Raw genomic sequence first — 22,703 nt, forward strand, 5'->3', positions numbered from 1 at the left:
TATCATCAACGACCACTGCACTTAATACACACGACGTATGACACTAACGCTTTAAATATAAGATAGGCAACCTGCTCGTGTAGTGCGGGCAGCTTGCGCCGAGTGCGGACCGGGACTGCCTGCCACGGAAGCCCGCGTTAATCATTTCACCAGTTCTTAAACTGGGATCACGAGTTCGCTGAGGAATGTTAAATTTCATTTTAAGTATATTTTAGAAATCAGATTATAAGGATGACCACTACACATAACTTGGTTTAAACGCCAGGTTTTAGGTTTATATTTGTAAATGGGAAAAGGGTAGGGAGGGATACAACTTTTTCCTAATCTTCCTCCTCCTCCCAATTTTTTTTTTTTAATTAAAAATCTCCAAAGTGCTGTGTGCTTATTTTAGGGCAAAGGGAAGAATGTGCTGCTCTTCTCCATGGTGAGCAAGAGAGGAGTTAGGCCTGGAAGACGGCAGGCAGTAACAGTGCAAAAGGAAACTCATTACCTAGTATCTACCACGTGGGGCCTTCAGGGGAAAGGAAAAGACAGGAAGGAGCACGGGGTTTTACACACGATGAAGACCTCGTCCCTTATTCTCCACTCCCTAACTCTGGTTCCCATCCTGCTCTGGTCTCAGACCAAGGCCAGGAAGAGCCCCTCCTCCCGCTGCTTAGAGCGCTGAATGGTTAAGAGTCTCCAGCATCGCCCACTGCACTTGCAGGAAAACATAACAGACTCCAACCGTAGGGCTTTCGCCACCGGACACGGCCTTCTGCCCGTGCGAGGGTGCCCAGCCCCACTGTGCTCAACTCGCTGCTGACCACACTCCCAGCCCTCTGGCTACGGGTGTATCTGTGATCGGGAATTCAACGTGCATTTTTAAGACTAAGATGAATATTTGGTAGAAAAAGCATTATCTTTGGAGTTAAGAAAGACCTTGGTCTGAGTTTTAATTCTAACGCTAACTAGCCCCAACGTTACTTAGCTTATAAGCTTCAGCTTATCTATGTAATGTGGATAACAATATCGACTTTTCAAGTTGGTAGGGAAGAATGTAAAAATCCATGTAAAAACAACTGCAGAAGACCAGTTTGTGGTAGAAACTAACGGTTCCTCCTTACCACCTCGCCTATAATCAAGTGTGAAGCCAATTTCACTTTATACCAGTTAAAAGGTAGCTCGAATTTCTAATGCTATCATTTTCATATTAGTTTATAGAATAACTTTGTAAATTGCGTGCCCTGCTCAGACTGGCCCTCCATAAAGTATGTTTTGTCCTCAGTTCCACATTTAAGAATCTTAAGCCTTGTTTTAAGCATTACATGGTTACACATACTTTCACCACTAAGGTCAACTGACAAGATTGCCCTTGGGTACTGATAGGTTGTATTTTTCTCCGTAAACATGCTTCGCAGAGCCAGAGAACTCCCAGAAGATCGAGTTAGTGGAGAAGAGCACCTTTCCAAAAATTCTAGGGAACTGTCTTCATAGTCTGAATAGTCTGAAATATAAGATACATAAAGAAATATTAATAAAGTGTCCGGTAATCAAGGAGAGTCGCTATAAAAATAATGAGAAAGTCAGGTTTTAAGACCCAAAAAACAATCATGCCACCACTTTTTCTCATCCATGAAAAGCTAGATGATGAATTGGACGTGGCAAGAACACCTGGGAAATACAGCCCAGACAGCATATGTATAGCAGAGATCACCATGTTCTAAGCAGTACCAGTAAGTTCTTATTCAGTAGTCCCAAAATGAGCACTTCTACATTTTTCTCTTCATTACAATCACAGCTATGTCTGCAGGAAGATGTGCAAACCTTCTTCTTCGCCATTTGTAAAGAGGTCCCCATGACGTCTAGCATGCCAATTATCACAGTGACCATTTGATCAATACATTCTTTAGCAAAGAACCTCTGAGTGAAATTAACTGGTCCTGAAGGAAATGTGTCAAAGTTTTCTCCTCAGCTTGGAATGAGTCACACAGATGGATGAGAAAGGAGAGGCCACAGGCAGCTCACGGGACAGCGACGGTGCGGTGAGGGGACGTGAGGTTTTGAGACGGGGCAGAGAAACCAGGGGAGAAATGCAGGCCCAGAGGAGGACTTTTTAAAGACGGGAGATCCTGCACATCATCCACATGAATCTAAAGATGCGGGAAAGAAGGGGCGTGGGGTGGGGTGAGAAATGCCAGGATTTTAAGAACAGAAGGACAAACATTCCCTCCATTTCTGCAGAGGACGAGGAGGGGATGGATGTATTCAGGTGAGTATGCAGATGTGCGGAGAGAAGATGGCCACGTTCTCATCCGACAGCGTCTGTTTCCTCTACTGCATATGAAGCAAAGGACATCATCATCTGAGGCAGGTTAGCAGCGGTCCCCAACCAGGGACCTGTGCTCCTATGAGAATCTAATGCCTGAGGATCTGAGGTGGAGCTGAGGTGGTGACGCTAGTGCTTGGGAGCGGCTGCAAATACAGCTGAAGCTTCGCTCGCTGGCCTGCCACTCACCTGCTATGTGGCCCGTTCCTAACAGGTGACTGACCGTTACCGGTCAGTGGCCTGGCGGTTGGGGACCCCTGGGTTAGGGAATAACTAAGTGGTGGGACGGTTCGGGGGGGGAGTCGAAGAAAAGCAGAGAGTGAGAAAGCAAGTTCACAAAGGAGCAGTAACCACAGCGGCTGTGCCAAGCACCTATTTGAAGCTGGTGGCTGCGGGAGGAATGCCCCCCAAATTGTCCACGTCCTGTAAACGTGTTAGATTGCAATATGGCAGAGGAGAATTCAGGCTGCTAATCGGCCGATCTCAAAGTAGAGAGATTATCCTGGATTGTCTGGGTGGGCCCAATGTCATCACGAGGGTCCCGAAAAGTGAGAGAGGGAGGCCCAAGGGTCAATGGCAGGCAGAGTGTGATGAGCTGAGAAAGACTTGAGTGCCCTTTGCTGCCTTTGAGGATGGCAGGGGACACAACCCAAGACATGCAGTAGTCTCGAGAAGCTGGACAAGGCTAAACAGATTCTGCCCCAGAGCCTCCAGCAGGAAAGGCAGTCCTGCTGACACCCTGATTTTAGTCCAGTGAGACCCACTTTAGGCCGCTGTCAGAACTGTAAGGTAATAAATTCGTGTTGTTTCAGGTCACTGACATGCGCAATTTGTGACAGCAGCTACAGGGCGCTAACACAGTGCACAGCAGAAACTCCACAGGAGCGCAGGCTCCCTGTGCCGAGCGGGATTCTAAGCGCCCTCAGTGTTTAAGTCCTTCCATCCTCACAATCATCCAATGAGGGAGCTACGACCGCAGTGCCATCTTACAAACGAAAGGAGGGAGAAGAAACGTTAAGGAAACGGCCCCAAAATACACAGCTATCGATGGCAAAGCTAACGTTCAAACCCAGACAGCCTGACTAGACACCTTACTCTTAACCAAAAAGTGCTGTCAGAGGATTTCGACATTTAAAGCTTGTTAACACAGTCTCCTGGGCCTCCCTGCCTGGTGGGTTAGGACTGGGGACACTCCTCGACGACACTGAACGCTGTCAGGCTACACAGCGGCCTTCCAGCTGCACTCTGCCCTCCTGCCTCCCAGGGCCTCACAGGAACAGCAGCTGGCCCGACGCCTTACGATTCAGGCATGACATGGAAGGGACACTTACTGAATGCCAGCTAGGTGCTGCGTGAAGTACGACAATCAACTGACTGATTCTAACAATAAATCCATGAAGTAAAAACTATCATTATTACTTTAGACATGAGAATACTGAGATTTATAGGTAGTAAATAACTTGCCCAGCTATGAGTGTTACAATCAGGATTTGAAGCCACATGCTCAGCTTTCAAAGCTGCCTTTTATCAACTACACGTCATATTGGCCTCTTAACAAAAGTAAAAACAGTAGAGTATGAGTGTCAAATTTATGACAGAAATCGCTATTTGATGTTAAAAATAAAACATGGCCGACTAATCTCTATATCATATTAGCAAATGAACACTACTGGCTAGCATTCTACACCCCACCTGTATTCAAACCAACTTTGCACCCCAATCCTATATGGTCACGATAGTTAACACATTGCTGGGTTTAATTCCATAGCGTTTATTTATGGATTTTGCATCTACGTCCATAAATGAGAAGAGCCTGTAATTTCCCATACTGTTCTCTTCTGATTTTGAGAGGTTATTTAAATCACCTAAAACAACGCTGGAGTTGTATTCGTTTCCTAGGGCTGCTCCAACAAATTACCACAACCACATTCACAGGTACGGGGGTTGGGAGCTGGACACCTATTCCGGGGGAACACTTCATCCCACTATAGGAGTGTTCCTCTTTTTCTACATTATGAAATAATTTATGTATGTTTAGAGTAACGTGCACCTTTTTAATATTTGTTAACACTTGGCAGCAAAATTTTTGGGGTCAGGGCTTTTTCTTTGTGGGAAGATTTTAAAATACTGACTAAATTTCTTTTAAGGTTTGAAGACTATTCGGGTTTTTACCCTCTTTTAGAGTGAGTCTGGTTTCTGGCAGTTGTCCATACTTTTCGCCTAACCTCTCAAGTTCACTAGCATAAAGTTGTTTACATTATTATTTTTTTAATGTCTGGAGCAGCTGCAGTTGTGTTCCCTTTATTCCTAACATTGTTAATGCATTTTGTATTTTTTTCTAATAAGTCTTCCCAGAGGTTTGCTGATTTTATTCGTTTTTTTTTTAACAAAAAATTAACTTTGACCTTTTTTTTATTTCTTCCTAGCATTTTTTGGTTCATTAATTTCTGCTTCATATTATTTACTTATACTTTTTTTGAACTTGTTCTTTTCTACCTTAAGTTGGAGCTTAGCTGATTTTCTGATTTTCAGCTTTCTTTTCTAATGTAAGCATGTATGGCAAAACATTCTTTTTTTTTTAGGCAAGGCAACCCTTGGTTGACCTCACAAATTGCAAGGACCTTGTCAGCTTACAATCCGTTAATTTTTTTTTTATTTTTTACGCCTACAGCACCCAGTCTTCCTACGTGGTCTCCCATCCACGTACCAACCAGGCCCAACCCCGCTTGGCTTCCGAGATCAGAAGGGATCGGGCACGTTCAGGGTGGCATGGTCATAGACAAAAACAACTTCTTCTTAAAAGTACTATTTTAACTACATTCTCAGGTTTTGATATATAATATTTTCATCATCTTTCAGGTTCTTAACATCTTACTGTTCTTTGATCCATAAGTTCCTTAAAAATGTCTTTCCTGATTTCTAAAGACATGGGGTTTTTCAATTTATCATTCTAATACTGATTTGAGCTCTCTATATCATAGTCAGAAACTATGGTCTGCCTTACAGTGCTCACTAAAATGTGTTCGGATGTGCTCGAAGCTGCATCCCACGGTCAATTTTAACAAACGGTTGCGTGAGAACACTGTCCTCCTGCAGCTGCCGACGGCAGCGATCCCACAGGTCTAGCAGGTCACCCTGTTGCTACCATCTTTCTTATCTTTACACAGGACTGTTGAATTTTGTTAATTTATTAATTACTAAGAAAGATATGATGATGCTATTCAGTGATAAAATTTAGGAATTTTATATCTAGGAAGATATAAATTCTCTGACCTGAACCTTTATCATTATTCTGGTAACCACCTATCTCTAGAAATGATTTTTGCCTTACTGACAATTTTATTTGAAATAACTGTATCTACTCCAACTTTCTTCTTGGTTGGTATTTGCTCACTACATTTTTTTCCCATACTTTTATTTTCAGCATTGCTCTGTCCTATCGTTATATTTTGTCTCTTAAAAATATAACTGGATTTTTAAAATCTATGATGATCTCATATGGCTATAATTACTGATATAGTTGGATTTATTTCCAGTATCTTATTTTTTAATTGATATTTCTATCTTTTGATTTTCGTATTGTCTTCCTTTGGATTCTTATTTTTTTTTTTTTCCCCATTACATTCTTGCTCACCGCCCACTTTGGAAATTATGCTTCTATTTTTCGTTTTCATGTTAGAAATTCCAAAATGCAAATTTAACTTATCAGAGTCTAAAAGCAATAAATTTATTTTACTCATCCAAAACAAGACCTGAACAACACTGAAATACAAGTCTGTCCATCTCAGTTTATAAGTTACTATTATTACAAATTTTTGTTCTCTGCCATTTGTTTTATCTTTTCCTCCACAAATCAAATTGATTCATATAATCGATGTTTAGATTTATCCACCTATTTGCATTTTCTCTTCTCATCATTTTCTCTGGCATGTGAAATCTCTCTCTCACCATTTTCCTCCAAGCACAGGAGAGTTATGATGTCCTTTAGAGACAGGTTAGTGATAGGCTATCATTTGTTTCTTTTCAAGTTTCTCTAAAAATATCTTTATTTTTACCCTCGTTTTGAAAGCTAACTCAAGGCAATACAAAATTCTAGATTAAGAATAATCCCTTCCTTGCTGAAGGGCACTTGGTCAGGGCCTCTGTCCACCTAACACTGGAACTGGAAGTCCAACCGGAGGTAAAGATTCCATTACGGTCAGTGGAATCAGCGGGAGAGAAGTGCGGATTTTCCAAACCAGCAAGACAAAGGAAAACCACAGGACTCCTCAGTTCTCCTACGGTAGGAATCTCGTCCTGCCTCCATTTTGTGAAAGAAGACAGGAAAGTTGAAAGAACCTTAGAATTTAAAAACAGTGAGAATCAGCTGTTTGAACACATTTACCATGCTGCTTAGATTTCTTTTTCTTCTTCTTCTTCTTCTTCTGTTTTGGTTTATAGTGATCTTTGTCTCTCTTCTCTTTTTTCTCTTTATCCTTTTCTTTTCTCTTACCTAAGTGACAAAAGAAAGTAAGTTAGTAATCATGACAGATCTTGACTAGTTCCTTTGTGGTTAACCTAAAAGCAGCATTTACGTTTTAATCAGCTATTCCAGTCACCTGCCCAGAGTGGATGGATTCAATTAAACTGTTCCTGTCCTGAGTCTGGAACTCCTGATTAGCTTATTGGGCTATAAGAGGGGATCTTCATTAGCAGTGTTGAGAAATCCCAACTCCTGACACCTTAAAGTTAACACAGACAGTAGTTAACAATCTTTAAATGAGTAATATAACTCAGTTTCTTGATGTGGCAAGTGATAAGCTCCATAATTTAAGAAAGACCAGACTGAGGAGACTCAACATTTCCATATATAATTTAATTAAAACGTATTAGAAGATTTTAAAAGTCCTTGAACTTTTTTCTTCGAAAAAATAAAAAAGAAAACATTAAATCAATCCATAAATAATTTCTTTAGTCTTTCAATACTTTCCCAGCGTATACAAGAACGAAGACTACAAACACAAAGAAAAAAACTATTTCATTAAACTTTTCCCCCAAATTTTAAAATATACCTTTTTCCTAATCATATGTACTTTAAAGAAAATGAATAGATGTTAACGCAGTATCCTAAAAATTTCATTTAAAATGAATGCATTACATATATTCAACTATCGTTCCAACTCAAAATAGGTCAGTCTACAATTTGTCACATTTAACCAACTTTCAGTGATTCAAGCTCCATTTAGCTAGCTAATCCACAGACTACTTCAGACTATCATCCATTATTCCAAAACTTTTAATTATAGCACAAAAGCGAGAAAAGATAGTAGAAAACTTAGTATCTTTGTCCTAAGGTGGCTTAAAGAAGACAGTCTGAAAAAATGACAATTTTAATTTATCATTCATTCTCTGAGTCTCAACAATATTAAGTGGCAGCTTACTTTTAAATAGGTATAATTTTAAAGATGTTCAAAAACACAAAGTTCTCAGAGAAAGCCTCAGACTCCCCTGACAAAAAAATGCACATGATGCTGTAAGTTATGAATCTAAGAACTCACGCACCTGGAGCTGAGTGACACTAAGAGACACTCAAGCAAATGACCAGCTCGCACCTAAGGGGGAGCTGCCAGGTAAACAGCAAGGGCACACCGAGCCCTCCCACTGCCAAGCCAAATACAGTCTTTTGCTTAAGGATTGCTTTCTGTTCATACCAAATGCTGTTGAGCTTTTTTCTTCCAATTTCACTTTTTTTTCTGTTTTCGACATTCCTGCAGATTTGGGGGGGAAATATATAAGTTTAGTCAGGAAGGGTTAAAAGTATGGAATAAGGTTTTAAATTATCATCGATCACGAAACTCTAAGAAGACTCTTTCCCCCAAAAGAGCTCTCTTATTTTACTGCCTGAACTAGTAACGAAGAAGTGGGACTTCTTACTTCGAAAAAACTGATAAATTAAGGACGATTCTGTTCCTTCAGACTACCCGGATTAAAATCCTGGCTCCACCGTATATTAGCCGTATGGCCTTGATAATTCATTAAATGTCTGCGCTTCAGTTTCCTTAACTGCCAAATAGAAACAGGAGCATCTATTTTGTGTTGTTACCAGGATTATGTGAGTCAAAGTATGAATATGCTTAGACCAGTGTCTGCCAAATAAGTGCTTTTTTTCACTTTCTCCTTTGTGGTGGGGTAATAATTTGAGACTACATCATTTCTAAAAATAGAGCAAATATGGGTCTAAACATTTAAAAAATGTTAAGCTAAATGTACTAGGCAATCAGTAAGGATCTACCCTGATATCACAGCCTTTGGCAATCCAGAAGATGTTGAAATGTACCTGAGGAATAGGTCCCTGTCCACTTCTGAGACAGGTATGACCTAAAGGCTATTCAGGTCATCCAAATGAAATAATAAACTTCATATTGAGTTATACTGGTTTTCAACAACCTGTATAAAATTTTAAACTAATATTAAATTATTGCTGCCTAAAACAAACTTTTACCTTTGAACTATACCATGAATATGGTGTTGGGTAATGACAAAAGCCAAAATAGAATTACTTTACAAATTATTTTTGGTCTTTATCTAAACGCAAAATACAAAGGCTTATTAACGCATAAAAAATACTGAACTTTAATGACATTTAGGAATTACTATCTAATAGTCTAAAATACATTTTAAACCAACAGTGTACCCCAATAACTGCATGACTGACACAAATACATTTAGCTGAGTTTCTCAACTCCTCTTCAACCATTCCCAATGCCAGTAACTTATGTGTGTCTAGGGTTAATCTAAGAAAAATACCACAGTAAATTTAATATACAATTTCAGTCTACTAAATTATGCTTTAATGACACCATGAGTTCTCTGATTTTTAAATCACTTCAATACAATATCAAAAACTAGCATTTTATCATCTTCAAATACTTTATATAATTTAAACTCAGAAATATAAAAACACCACTCAACTTGAATTAAATGTTAATAAGGCTCTAATAAGTTTCATACTAAGTGTATCAACAATCTGCATGATGAAAAAATCTCATGACAAAAAATGAAAGGGACATCAAAGCAAAAAGAAATACAATTAAATTTCCTTATTATCAAGACTTAAATAAACGTATGGCTTCCTTTTACTGTTTACTGACTACTAATGAGTGCTCCATGAAAATTCTACAAATATAATGCAACTTTCTTAAAGATGATAAGGCATTTACAATGCAAGCAATGAGGAGTGTGCTTTCTAAATCCTCAAAGACAGTACAGATATGTTCGCGAAGCGGCACTTGATCACAATTAATGCCTTGAAGGTCTGTAATTCTCTGGAGCACTGACTCTCGGGGTGAAAGGTGGAGCACGGCTGGACCCCCTTGGGCTGAATCAAATGAAAGGAACCGCCCGGGGGGGCTGCCTGTAGGGACTGGAATGTGTGGGACCCTTCAGGTACTTGGAGAACAAGTAAAGCGGTCATGAATGGCTGGCTGCTCCGGCACACAGGTCAGCACAGCTGAAGGACACAGCCATCCCCAGAGCGCTTCCAAGAGCACTGGCTCCAGACTCAGTTTTCCCAAATCTTTGTATTTCTTAATTGACAAAATTTCAGAAATAAAACTGGGGGACTGATGAAGGGTTGTCAACGTTTTTCACAAATAAGGATATCAAAATAAATATTCATACGTGCAACAGCAGCAAGACTTTTAAAAACTCACCTAAGTACAAAAACAAAATCGACCTACTCAAGAATTCAACAAAAGAATAAATTTTTGAAGGTAAGTTCATGACATTGTCCTTATTTCAGCACACGTGAGAATTTGGGAACCAGAGTACTAGTTTATAGAATGGTGATTTTTAAACTAAATCTTATCAACACAACATTTCTTCAAACAAAATATTACATGATAGTCCAATACATGAAACAAAAAACAAAAAACAAAAAACAAAAAACAAAAGCCCAAGAGATTCAAAACACGTGGAGCTATTCAGATTACAGAAAGGTAGCTCTGAGCTGTGCCTGCCTGCCTAAACGTTAAAATCCAGTAATGCAGGGTGGGTTCTCAAGCCCCATCCTGTATGCTAAATATCTGAATCTTCTGGCCAAAAAAGAGGCTATCCCTGAGCCTCTCCATGGAAACCCCAGGCTCTGTACAAGCCGTGAACATTTGGTGTGGGGGTGGAGGGAGATTGCAGAGCCTCTGGTTGTAGCTTTGTTTTGTTCTGTACAATTCTGAGGTGGGGGGGGGGGGGACTGGAAAACACTTTAAAACAAAAAAGCTTTTAAAAAGTAAAATAAATATGAAGTTGATGTAAGATGTTGGACTAAAAGTCATCTACTTGAAGTGCTAGCACAGTTTCGGCAAGGGAAGTCGTCCACAAGTCAGAGTCTGTGACTATTATTGGCTCACCTTTCCATGCAAGTAGATAATAAAAATGGATGGGTAACAAAAATGTTGAGCTTCCATATCTTTAACTCCTTAAAGAGGTTACAGTAATTCAGTATTTGTTATACATATATTCAGTAGATAAGAAAACTAGTTAACATGCCCAGATAGTAACAGGATTCCATCTTAATACTAAGAGTAATAGAACTTAAGGCTCCATCCTTACCTAGAACTAGTTGGCTCTGTTAGATAAAGCATTCTGATAATGAAATGCAAAAAGAGGCATCTGCTTTTATAAGGGCACCAACGACTGTTTTGGTAATGTGGGCAGCAATAGTGTTCTTAACCTTGGCTAGTCATGTCCGCATGCTTCCCAGTGGAAGAATCTGGAAGGATTAGTGCAAGCTCACTACCTCTACTGGAAAAACAATTAAAAGCAAATTTTAACCTATTAAGAACAGGTGTATACAATGGGATAACTTTCATAATCTCATCAATCTTTTACCATGACTGCTAAATGAAACAGTATGTGTATCTCTCTCACAAGAGCAAAAAATCTAAGTCTGTTAAACTCTTTCACAGTAATGACTAACATCCTCCTCATTCTAAAATACCACAAGAGTTTCAATTTGACAAAAATACCCCCAGAAAATGGCTTTGATACAAGTTCTGGTAAATACTGCTTTCTACAGAAGTTTTAAAATCCAACGGTAACAAAATTCACTTTTAGAATCAAGATGGAAACCAAGCAAGCAAGCAAACACAGAAGAGGGAGAGGAAGAAACGGAAACAGAACACCTTGGTTCTTTGACTCCAGGTGGAAGACAACCAAGGGAGTAGAGAGCAGTCCACGAATACTGCAGACCAGTTTAGAAATGGGAGATACAAATTTTGAGAAAGAAAAGCATGCAGGTCATTGAGAATTTCAAGACAAGTCACACAGGCTTCCAAGGTTTCTAATCAAAAAGTATCCAAGAGAATATGACCTGAATTCCATTTCTTCCTTCAAAAAAATTAAAAGTGATAATAGAAATTAGAATTCCCCCCACCATGCATTCAAATATTGTGAATGTGTTCAACCCTCTAATAAATGGACTTCCAGTAATTAACATTTAAAACCACGCATTTCTTTGATTTAAGCAATGAAACTGTCATGATACCCAGATGATCCTTACTCTTTAACAAATCTACAGATTCATATTACTAGCCTACACTCCTACCTTTCACTGTTCCAGAAAATTGTCTTACTACTTTGACTTTCTCAAAGTTATATCTAATACTTAAAAAGGAAAAGAATTATCATGTCTTCCCTCCACCCCATTACATTTTAACCACTAGGATAACAACAAGAACCACACCTCATGGTAATTAGCCCTATCTCCACCAATGTGCTAGAAATTCTGAAAAAAGACTAGGTTTATACTCTGATTAGAAACAAAATCACATGAATCACGGGTGTCCATGCACAGTCACTACTTTGATGTTTTAGGACACATAATCTAGCAAACGTAACTGTTATTATACCGCTACTTGTATCAGTCTATCTTTCAGCCTTGTTACTAGTATTAATATGTATATATTTGAAATACAAATGTCTTCAAATATACATCTGAAAATAATTTCCCCAGTGGATGTTAGATCATTATAAATTTAATACATTTTTCATATATTCAGGACAGCCACAAATTCCAAATTGTGAAAGATCTGCAGAAGACCTTCACCAGGAAAAATATCTCAAAGGGTCAATAGTAATTCAGAAATTTTGTGTGAAAAAGCAGCAAAATTATCCTAGCATAAAAGGGGCTTAGAAAAAGAATCAAAAGACAGTTGATCACATTCGGGAAATGACAACGAATGTTTCGAAACCCATAAATCTTCAGATTTGGGCATTAATTTCTTAAAATAAGATATAGAAACTCTATCAGGTAAAAATTAACTTCATTCTTTATTAATAAAAAGGAACTGTAGGAAACTATTTTAATAATACTTACATTTTTACTTTGAAAAAAGGAATAAGAAGTTAAAGGCAGTAATCTAAAAAGTGTATGTTTCTTTATTTTAATAAATACATACCACAACAAGAAAAGAACAAATTCTTATTTTATGCTTCATCCAAAAAGTTGAAAGATTAAAGTGATTTGAGGGAAAATGCTATTAAAAACAAGTATTCCCAACACTCTTGGCTGAAAATCAAAACGGTTTTATGTTTTTCTCCATTTCAGAACTGACTCAATTCAAACCTTTCATCTATCTAATTCTAAATTAGTAATTTACTGGAAAAGCATTTGAAATTAGTATTTGCCTTTTAAAAAATTATATATACTCTTTAGTTATGGTTAAAATTCTATAAAACTTCCAATTATATCAATGTAACCATATGAAGGAAATAAATTAATATTCTAGTGGAGTATCAACTTGATAAAATACCTCTGAATGGTTTCAGATTACAATAAATATCATAAAATCGTCCCAAAAATGTGTTATTGGGCACGGCCAATTTTGCATATTAGACTTCCAAAATAACGCTATAACAAATTACATTTAAATTTGGGGGATTCTGTCCCAAAATATGGGATTATATTTAAGACAGAGGTATAAGTTAAAATTAAGCTAAGTTTCTTAAATATTAAATTCTATTAAAATCCTAAACCTAAGTATTGATCCCATTGAGTATTTTCTGGCTTCAAACTAAAAACTTCTGTAATGATATTTAGCTCTAGTAATTCCTGTTTAGTAAAAACAGGATATAAGAAAGAAGCGGGGAGGGGACTTCCAGTAAAGATGGCAGAGTAAGTAAATGCTGTGCTCACCTCCTCTCATGACCTCTCACAACAAAATTATAGCTAAATTATAGAACAACCACTCTCGAGAACCACCTGAAGTCTAGCTGAACAGAAGTCTTATAACTAAGTATATAGAGAAGCCGCACTGAGACTGGTAGGAGGGGCAGAGAAGTGAAACAGGCTGGTCCCACACTCACATGAAGAATAAAAAACAATAAAAAATATGAATAAAAAAATGGCCATAACTAAATGCCTATCAATAATTACTTTAAATGTAAACAGATTAAATGCTCTAATCAAAAGACACAGCGTAGCTGATGGATAAGAAAACAAGACCCAAGTGTCCATTGACAGACGACTGAAGAAAGATGTGGTACATATATACAATGGAATATTACTTGGTGATCAAAAAGAATGAAATCGTACCATCTGCAAAACATGAATGGACCTAGAGGGTACCATGCTCAGTGAAATAAGTCAAGCACAGAAAGACAAATACATATGATTTCCCTTAAATATGGAATCTCAAAAAACAAAATAAACAAAAAAATAAACTCAAAGACACAGAGAACAAAGTTATGGTTGCCAGGTGGGAGGGGTTTTAGAGCGCTGAGTAAAAAAGGTGAAGGGATTAAGAAGTACAAGTCAGCAATTACGAAAGTCATGGGGACGTAAAGTACAGCATGAGGAACGCAGTCAACGCTATTGTAATAACCACGGATGGTGCCACGTGGGTATTAGACTAATTGGGGGGATCACTTCACAAATTATATAAATGTCTAACAATGACGCTCTACACCTGAAACTAATATAATATTGAATGTCAAGGGAAATTGAAAAACGAAATAAAAATTGAAAAGGAAGGGAGGAAGGGAGCAGGCAAACAGGGAAAAGTAGATTCAAGCGACAAAGAAGTATATTCAGGGAACATGAGAGCCAACGGTGGCACAAAATAACTCTGAACAGAGAAACCCTACGTCCCACAGATGTTACATGAAAGTATTTCTGAAGAGGAATTACATATTAAAATAACATAATCATACATCAAAATGCTTATAGCCTATACATGTAAGCCTAGCTGTTTGTAAAATGAATCCTTTTTACCTGATGCTGTTGGAGCTCCTCTTCCATCAGTCACCGCTTTGGAAGAAGGATTTGTCAGCATCTGCGTATCTTCCTTTTCTGCCCTGGGACAGTCATCATGGTAAGAGGGATCTGGGGCTAGTAGTGGTGCTGAAACTTCTGAAGCACGACTTAAGTCAAGAGGGAGACAGGGTCCCAGCTTCTCAAGTGACAAATGTGCAACATCAGGCACTACACAAAATAAAGAATGAGATATATTAACATAGATAAACTGACTCAGTTAATACTCACATGGATTAAAATGTTATGTAAGTTAAACAGTGCCTGGCACAAAGAAGCCAATAACTAACTATTGGTAGAATAAATAAAATGCTTCTAAATCCAAAAGATGTAAGGATGAAAAAGCAGAAATTTCTTAATATTTTAATAGTCTTTATCTCTCATGTTTTCTTAACCTTCTTTTATATTTGGTTCTATAGGAAATCAATATACATTACCCTCTGGTACTGACGACTCTTGCTGATCCTGAGAACTGATGGAGAATACTTTCCCATCAGCGGCTGGAGAGGGAGGAGAAACCTTTTCTACAGAATCATCAGGCATGGGCAAGGTGGCTAAGCGCTGAGATCTCCTCCTCCGCTCGCTATGCTTGAAAGGTCTAGGGGGGTTCACAGGCTGTGGAGGACCTAGAAAAAGATCTTCAATGTTCACGAAGCACACACATGCTGGGGTCATCTTATAATATTTAAGGAGATAAATGGGAAAAATGATTTAAATACTGCCCTCTGATGTTGTTAGGCATCCACAAGGAATGGCATGTTCCAAAAGTAATCAAAGGCAAAACCTGTGCCCTCATTCACAAAAAGAATTAATCAAAACTTCTAAAATCCAAGCCTACTAGAACCAAAAGAAAATAACATGTAACATTAATTTCAGGTAGTTTCCCCAAGTGACAGACTACAGTTAATTCTCTAACTGCAGATCGCTGTGTTAGTTGCCATTTTTTCTATGGGAAAATAGTCTCTGTACAGCCAAAGATTAAAAAAAATATATATATATCCCTTTTCCTACATTACAAATCTAGAAAGCCTAAGGGGGAAAAAATAGTGGGAGCATAGGTGACAAAAATCTAACATGCATCGTAGTTAGTGCTTTACTTTACTTGCCAAAGTAAAACTAATATAAATAACTTTATCCCACCCTCATTCCCCCAAATGGATTTTTATAAGCATATGTTTGGGCCTGATTCATTAAAAAAAATTGAACACAAACAACTTTAAGAACATGGGCAAATAATCAGAATTTTATAAGAAAATGACACTGTTCTTGACCTAATGTGTTTTTTTAATAATTAACTTGATGAGTCATTTAAGCGTCTTATATCCATATAGCACAAAAGTTTGCAAATTTGTCTTTTTTTTTTACCTTTAGGTTTCTTCTTTCTACGTGGCATGTAAATGTTTGATTACTTACAATAGGCAGGACTGAATAAGGCCGATATATTAATTTAGAAGGAAGAAATAAGTAGTCTAAAGAGATTGATACTTCCGATATTTAAAAATTTTACAAAAATTGAAATAAAAAAGTGATAATTTTTTTAAAAATGAAAGAAAATTCAATTGCTGCAACGTTGTGGTTATACTACTAAAATACGAAACAATTTCAAAATAAAATACTTAACAATGTCATGTGACATTGTTGACTAATGACATTTTTTCAGGATAAACGCCATGAGGAAACATTTTAGTTTTTCTGTTCCCGTCCTTTCTATCCATTTATTAAAAAGAACAAAACCGAAACAAAAAAAGTACCTAATCAAAACTTGAAAAATATGGCTTGGTAGAAAATATGAGAACTGAACAGGAGGTGAATATATTTGATAAGTTTTCTCAATGCCGACATTTTTAATTGCTGGGGCAGATATGGTACAGAAGAATTCCTGAGGGAACGTGTCACATTCATTTTACGAATCAGGGTATTAACGCATCTCTTGTATAAACAGCAAAAGTATCTTGTACCAAGCAACTTTCCAGGTAACTGTTTTTCATATATTTCTAACTGAGAATACTAAACTAATATGGGAAACATAGGGTCAACACAAATTTTGTCTTATATATAACCAAACCCATCTGGAAAGGCTTTCTTAAAGACTAAATTAACTCTTAAACGATTGAAGTGGTATTGAAACAGCGAAATCGTTAAAAATAAGATCAAGGAAGCGTTCTTCTTCTTTCATTAATAAAACTGAATAAATAAATAAATAAAATGTATTGCAGAGGGATATACAGAAAGTGGGAACAATAACTCAATCTATCCATAAGAATAGTCTTAGGAGTTGAGGAAAAACAGCCTCCATGAGTCAGTCTTTTTTATATCTTTCTTTCTAGGTTTTTTGTTTTTTTGTTTTTGTTTTTTTTTTTGTAATGAATCAGGCCTCTTGTTGCGCTTGGATTATTAGCTGAAGAGAATCAAACTACAGTGGAATTTGTATTATTTTTAAATGGTAAGGTTTCTCAACCAGCAGTACGTACAGTCTCTGCACAATAAATCAGTCAGAAATGTATATGGTTTTTGCCCCTGAAATAGTTTCAAGCCTTCCCTATCATATCCACTTAAGTTTGAATTTTAAAAAAGCAAATTCATAAAAAGACAATATAACTACAATCAGTTTTTAATGTATCTTATAGGATAAGTAACTATTTTTTAAAAATCTGTGCTCACTAGTTTTATTTATCACTGAAGAAGAAAGCTGAGATACAAGCGTCAAATCCTCGACTTGTATTAACTCTGGGGGAAGTGGTGATTTAGGGGGTTTTATACACCCAGAAGAATCTCCAGATTCATGTTTGCATTTCTTGCTGCGAGCCTTTCCTGAAGACAAAGTTGAGGATAACAGTGCAGGTTTCTGAGTGTTGGCAGAACTGCTAATGTCAGCTTCATTTTTTTTCTGACTTTGAGGTTTAGGTGAAATCGCCTGAATAAATAATAAAAAATTGATATTTTTATTTTGGTTTCTTCATTTTTGTTCTTGTATTCTATTTTGATTGTTAAGCAACTTTAGTATCCAAAAAACATTGTTAAGCAACATATAACATTTCTATTACAAATGAAAAACCAAAAAGAACCCCACAAATTATTAACTAAAATTGAATAGGCTGTCTTTACAGGGATGCTGTCAACTTTAAGTCTAAATTCAGGTTTTTTGAAATGTATTATTCATAATATTTTCAGAATATACAATGTTATCGTACTAGTTTCAGTATTAAACTGAAATATATTTCTTTGAAACCATAATTTCCAATGACATTAATAATAATTAGGTAAATAAACAGCACTTTCATGTTTTAGAGCCTTAGAGGAATACATTTAAGCCTTTGACTTTCAGATGTTTTCTTATAATTTCCTTTATCAAGTTGAATGCAGAAGGCCAAGTAGACAGTTTCCCTTTAAAGAAAGATCTCAACAGGAAAACAATGATCAAATTAACGAAACATTATCTTTAACTCATTTTAGTGCTGAAAGCCAGAGTTTCATAAGCATAATGCATCATGAAATCAAAGCCACCAGCAATACAGAGTTAAAAGACTAAAAAACAATACAAAACAAGCAACAACAACAACAAAAAAAAAACCAAGGAGTAAAACCAAGTGTAAGTTAAAAACATTGGATTTAAAAACAAAATACGTCGCATTCTTAGATGAGAGTTTTTACCTTCTTCCTGCCAACTGATACTTTTAAAAAAAAATTAGAACTTTGTCAGTTCTTTATTCATTTGGCAGTAAAATTTCCTACGTATGTAAAACTGTATGTGAACGTGTCCAACGACAACAAAGAATAGCCACATTGGGTGGATCTGCAATCTATGGTGTCGGAATGCCTATACTGTAGCTCTTTCTGATATTCGTATCTGAGAGCAAAATATGAGATACACTTTTTAAAAATCTAGAGGAAGATAGGCCTCTATAAGGAATGAAACTGCTAGCACTCCGAACGACATGCTTATTCCTAAGAAATCTTTTAACTTCCACATCCTTTGTGAGGGCTGACCATCAAGAGTGCAGTTCCCTGGAATATGCAAGGTCATTGCTGGGGACCAAAGAGCTTTCTGTTCCCACTAAAATATAAGGCATTCAAATTTTGGTGGGGGAAAAAAAAAAAAGTGTGTATTTGGTATTAAGTAGGGCACCTCTGAATGCTCTATAGATGGCATGCTGGACATACCGCATAAAAGGGCTGATGTCAAGTGTCCCATTTATTTGTTATCATTCCTAGTTTTGAATTTACTCATTACACATGTGTTTTAGTGCAGATTAATCATTTGAAAAAGTACTCAATAAATGGAAAGAATTCCTCAGCTTATCATAAAAGGTGTTGCCAGAAAAGTAATTAGAGCCATTACTTGTAAATAAACAATTTTATTGTTCATCTTCACATACGTGAGAGACATCACTACAGCATCCATTAATCTCGAGTTACAAAGTTATAAAACAAGATTTTAAAACTTAAATTAATATCTTGATAAGGTGCTTAACTTCTAAACAAGGACAAGTTAACATTTTTAAAAACTTAATGAATTATGCATCTAATGCAGGTTTTATCCAAAGTAAATGTAACATGACGATTCCCTAATACAATTAAGTAATCTATAATTAATAATCTGAGAATTGGGGTTCAAGACCAGAGTTTGAATTTTTTTTAAGGTAAATAAAAGAAATCATTAGCACAGTAAATTTGGCTGTAGGCCTGTTATAAATCTATGTCATGAATGACATTATTTTACTGAGGACGACAAGAGGTTAGTGACAAACAATACTTCTCGTTTCAGTCTAGTGTTGATACCAATCGAGATGTCATTGAGAGTTTTATAACTCGGCTTTTTAACTTTGAAGCAGGGCAAACAGCATAAAAATTAAGAATTTGGTTTCAAAACATTTTCACACTGAAATCAACCTGAATGACAAAAAATGAGGGAACCGCATTTACAGTCCTTAAAATATAAAATAATTTACAAAGTTTTCATTAATGATTACTGGTCTCTTTGTTACAAAACTGGCAAGAACTCTCAAAATTTTTTCAATGATGCAAATAGAAACAGCCGAGTTACTCGATTTTTCTTTTCTCAACTCAATTTCATAATGCTGTTTTCTATACTTCTCTCTATACTAACCTCCACATAAAATAATTAATTTTCACAATCACGTTCACCTCAGCAGGATTGTGCAGAATGAAAGATTGACATTGTAATGAATTTTCCAGAAACATTTTATTACCCAAGTCCCTGATTTATTGCAGTCTAAGAATACCATAAACAGTGGTGAAAATACAAAATATTGTTATATCTGGGACGTTGAATATAGTAATACACAGTAAAGTCACTTAAAATTTGGTTGATAAACTGACAGTAACGGCAGACTTGACCGTTTGATGATCACAGAAAATCAGAAGGTATGATTTGCTGACATATGAATCAATTTAAAGACCGTTGATTTCATACATTAATGGAGGCACCAAAACAATGCATTGCTATCAAATCAGGCCTAAAATAACCCTGAAAAACTCAATACAATATCAATTAAATTTGGACTATTTTTTTAAACGCATATAGATAAGAGCAAAAAGAGACTCGTACTAAAGTCTTCTTTATTAGGCTACTAATAAAGAAAATTAAAATAATACAAAAAGGATATATTAAAACTACATTAAGGCTCGGATTTTAAAACAGGAGAACCAAGGAAATCCAGTTATGGCTATTACTGTGTTCTTCCGGTCTTACAGTGCCCCAGAAGTGAAGCCCTTAGGGAATGTGAAAGCATGCGGAGCGCATTATGTACAGGTACTGTGGGAATCTGAAGGCAGCCACGGCAAATCTAGCAACTGCAACCTTCACTTTTAAATTCCTCCATTAGGTGGTTTAAAGACAGACCCTTAAGAGGTTTTTAAAATTCTTTTTTTTTTTTTTTGTAGTTATTAAAATATACATCCTAGCAAAAATGTATGGCTCATTGATCAATTCATAAAACACAGTCAATCTAACACCAATTATTACAATATAAAAGAAACTTCTTACAAAAGAAGCTTTATTAGATGTCAAAAACCCTGTTTTAACTCACAAATGAAAAGTATTTGTGGAAGGGCCTTTTCCTAAGCTAGTTAAAGGTGATCCAGCTGGAAACGTATACCCTGGGATGCCTGTCTCCAGGCCTTCGAATGCTGGAGACAAAGGCTTAAATGCCAGTCTATTGAAAATAAACACTAATGAAGTCTGTAGTTTGTATCCCTTGGAGAAGGCAGAGTTAAAAACATACCATCGATTAATTAGCTTCCTATTCCCATGTCTGATCAAAAGGGCAATTTCAATTACGTGGCATTATAGCTCCGCGATCGTTCCAGTTGGGAACCTTGAATAAAATCAAATGCTACCGTTTCATACCTGCTCCAGCATTGGAGCCGTTTCGCTGTAGTCTTCCTTTTTTTCAGCACCATCCACCCCAACAGCTTTGGATGCCAACAAACCTTGAGAAAAATCGCACAGAAATTTCTTATTAGAAAAAACATTGACTTTCACCCTAATGAACTTCACAAAAATATTATCAGTTGAAATCCCCCATACTTTTTAATATATAGGAAGTAAATATGCTCAAAAGTTTGTCAAAAATACAAACATCCATAACAGTGACTCAAGGGACTGAATCGGAATTTGAAAGTTGCTTACGTAATTCGTTTTTTAAATACTCCTAAAGACATCCTTAACACCACACACATACACATTTATTCTACAAAAATTTTAAATTCTATGGCTTAATGTCCAGAAACCTAATATTACTTAGATTGTTAGGACTCTTAATATGGGCTTTGTCTATACGACTGAAATAACATGAAATTAATATTAAGACATGAGAAATCCTTCCAAACATCTAGAACATAAAAGGAGACTTCTGTTGTTGCTATATTAGCTAATAAAAGTGCTCCCCATTTTTAATTTCTCTTGGATCCTTTAACCTAAGCTTTACGGGTTTATCTCTAAATCCAGCTATCGTTTATCTTCTTGCAAACGTGCTGCCAACACTGATGGAGCCACTTTTCGTTAATGTGGAAAGGTATGGGTCCTTCCTACAACATCTATAAATGATAAAATAATTTGGGAGTTCCAGTTTTCTCCAATGCATACAACTGATTCTCAATTTTAGAAGACAGGATATTTTATCGGGAGTAAATACAATTAACTTTACAAGACATTAAGACACGGCTTTAATTATAAATTTTAAAGGCATTTACTTAGTCAAGATTCTTTGCTAAGCACCTGACAAATACCTTCAATGAAGACAAGTTTATAACCCTTGTCTAATAACAAGTATTTGTTTTTGCTTATGGCCGTTGGGTACATAGAAGATCACCAAAAATCATTTTTGTGTCATCTCAAAGCTGGCCACACAAAACCACTGAGTCAAAGGAAGTGTGTTTAACAATCGACCACATGATAGTATACTTACTACAGCAATTATACCGCTTACATTACTGAAGCTGTCTACAGCATATTTATTAATAGGAGAAAAAAACGTGCCCCCAAGTGTTACATAACCTCAAGTTATCCATGTGGTGACATCTCTTGTCTTTTTCAGATAAACATCTCAAGGATGTTAAGTAACCTAAGTAGGAATTCAAATTGTAAAACTCTATTCTTAAAGTGATACTAGCGCCCACTGTTCAATTAGGCAAAAAGGCCCTTTCCTTCATTGGAAAGTTGAATATCTAGCACTCGAAATTGTAATTTAAAATAGAAAAGGTGGAATGTAAAAAAATGATGTGAATATATCAATGGTTGGTATTAAAACTGGTATTTAGTCCAGTCTGAGATAACAATCTACATAGTTTTTTTAAAGTCTTACGCAATATCAAGTATAGATTAAACGGGAAAAAAAAAAACCAATATATTTTACAAAAATAGTCTATAAACCATAAATTCAATTAATTATATTAATATAACTTCTGAACATATTTTTAGGTGACTCAAAAACATATAGCATGATGTGTTTTTTTTACATTTAAAATCGCATTCACTAGGTTTTTCTCTAGCTAACATTTTTGAGAAACACAGCTGAAATAAAAGGGAAAATAATTAGAGAATTAAGTGCTTTTGTAGGAAGAAGTAGAGGTTCTACTTCTAAAGGC

The 22,703-nt window shown here is 36.4% G+C and overlaps 1 protein-coding gene and 1 pseudogene across 8 annotated transcripts in view; both read right to left on the minus strand.

Annotated features, from left to right (window-relative positions):
• Positions 1 to 22,703, minus strand: part of PHF20L1 (PHD finger protein 20 like 1) — a 65,298-nt gene that overhangs the window by 13,462 nt on the left and 29,133 nt on the right. For 6 of the 8 annotated variants that reach the window (XM_023519697.1, XM_023519696.1, XM_023519695.1 and 3 more), the window contains 6 exons: positions 20,965 to 21,047; positions 17,256 to 17,508; positions 15,032 to 15,220; positions 14,556 to 14,765; positions 6,693 to 6,800; positions 1,322 to 1,486 (listed from right to left, as the gene is read on the minus strand). In XM_023519697.1, coding sequence (XP_023375465.1) covers positions 1,322 to 1,486; positions 6,693 to 6,800; positions 14,556 to 14,765; positions 15,032 to 15,220; positions 17,256 to 17,508; positions 20,965 to 21,047 — 1,008 coding nt within the window. Of the gene's footprint in view, positions 1 to 1,321; positions 1,487 to 6,692; positions 6,801 to 7,998; positions 8,056 to 14,555; positions 14,766 to 15,031; positions 15,221 to 17,255; positions 17,509 to 20,964; positions 21,048 to 22,703 lie in introns of all 8 variants that reach the window. The other 2 variants (XM_023519701.1, XM_011373820.2) reach the window with 1 other exon arrangement.
• On the minus strand, positions 4,971 to 5,089 carry LOC111728845 (annotated as a pseudogene).

Source organism: Pteropus vampyrus, unplaced genomic scaffold (assembly GCF_000151845.1).
Source record: "Pteropus vampyrus isolate Shadow unplaced genomic scaffold, Pvam_2.0 Scaffold232, whole genome shotgun sequence".
NCBI classification, from domain to species: domain Eukaryota; kingdom Metazoa; phylum Chordata; class Mammalia; order Chiroptera; family Pteropodidae; genus Pteropus; species Pteropus vampyrus.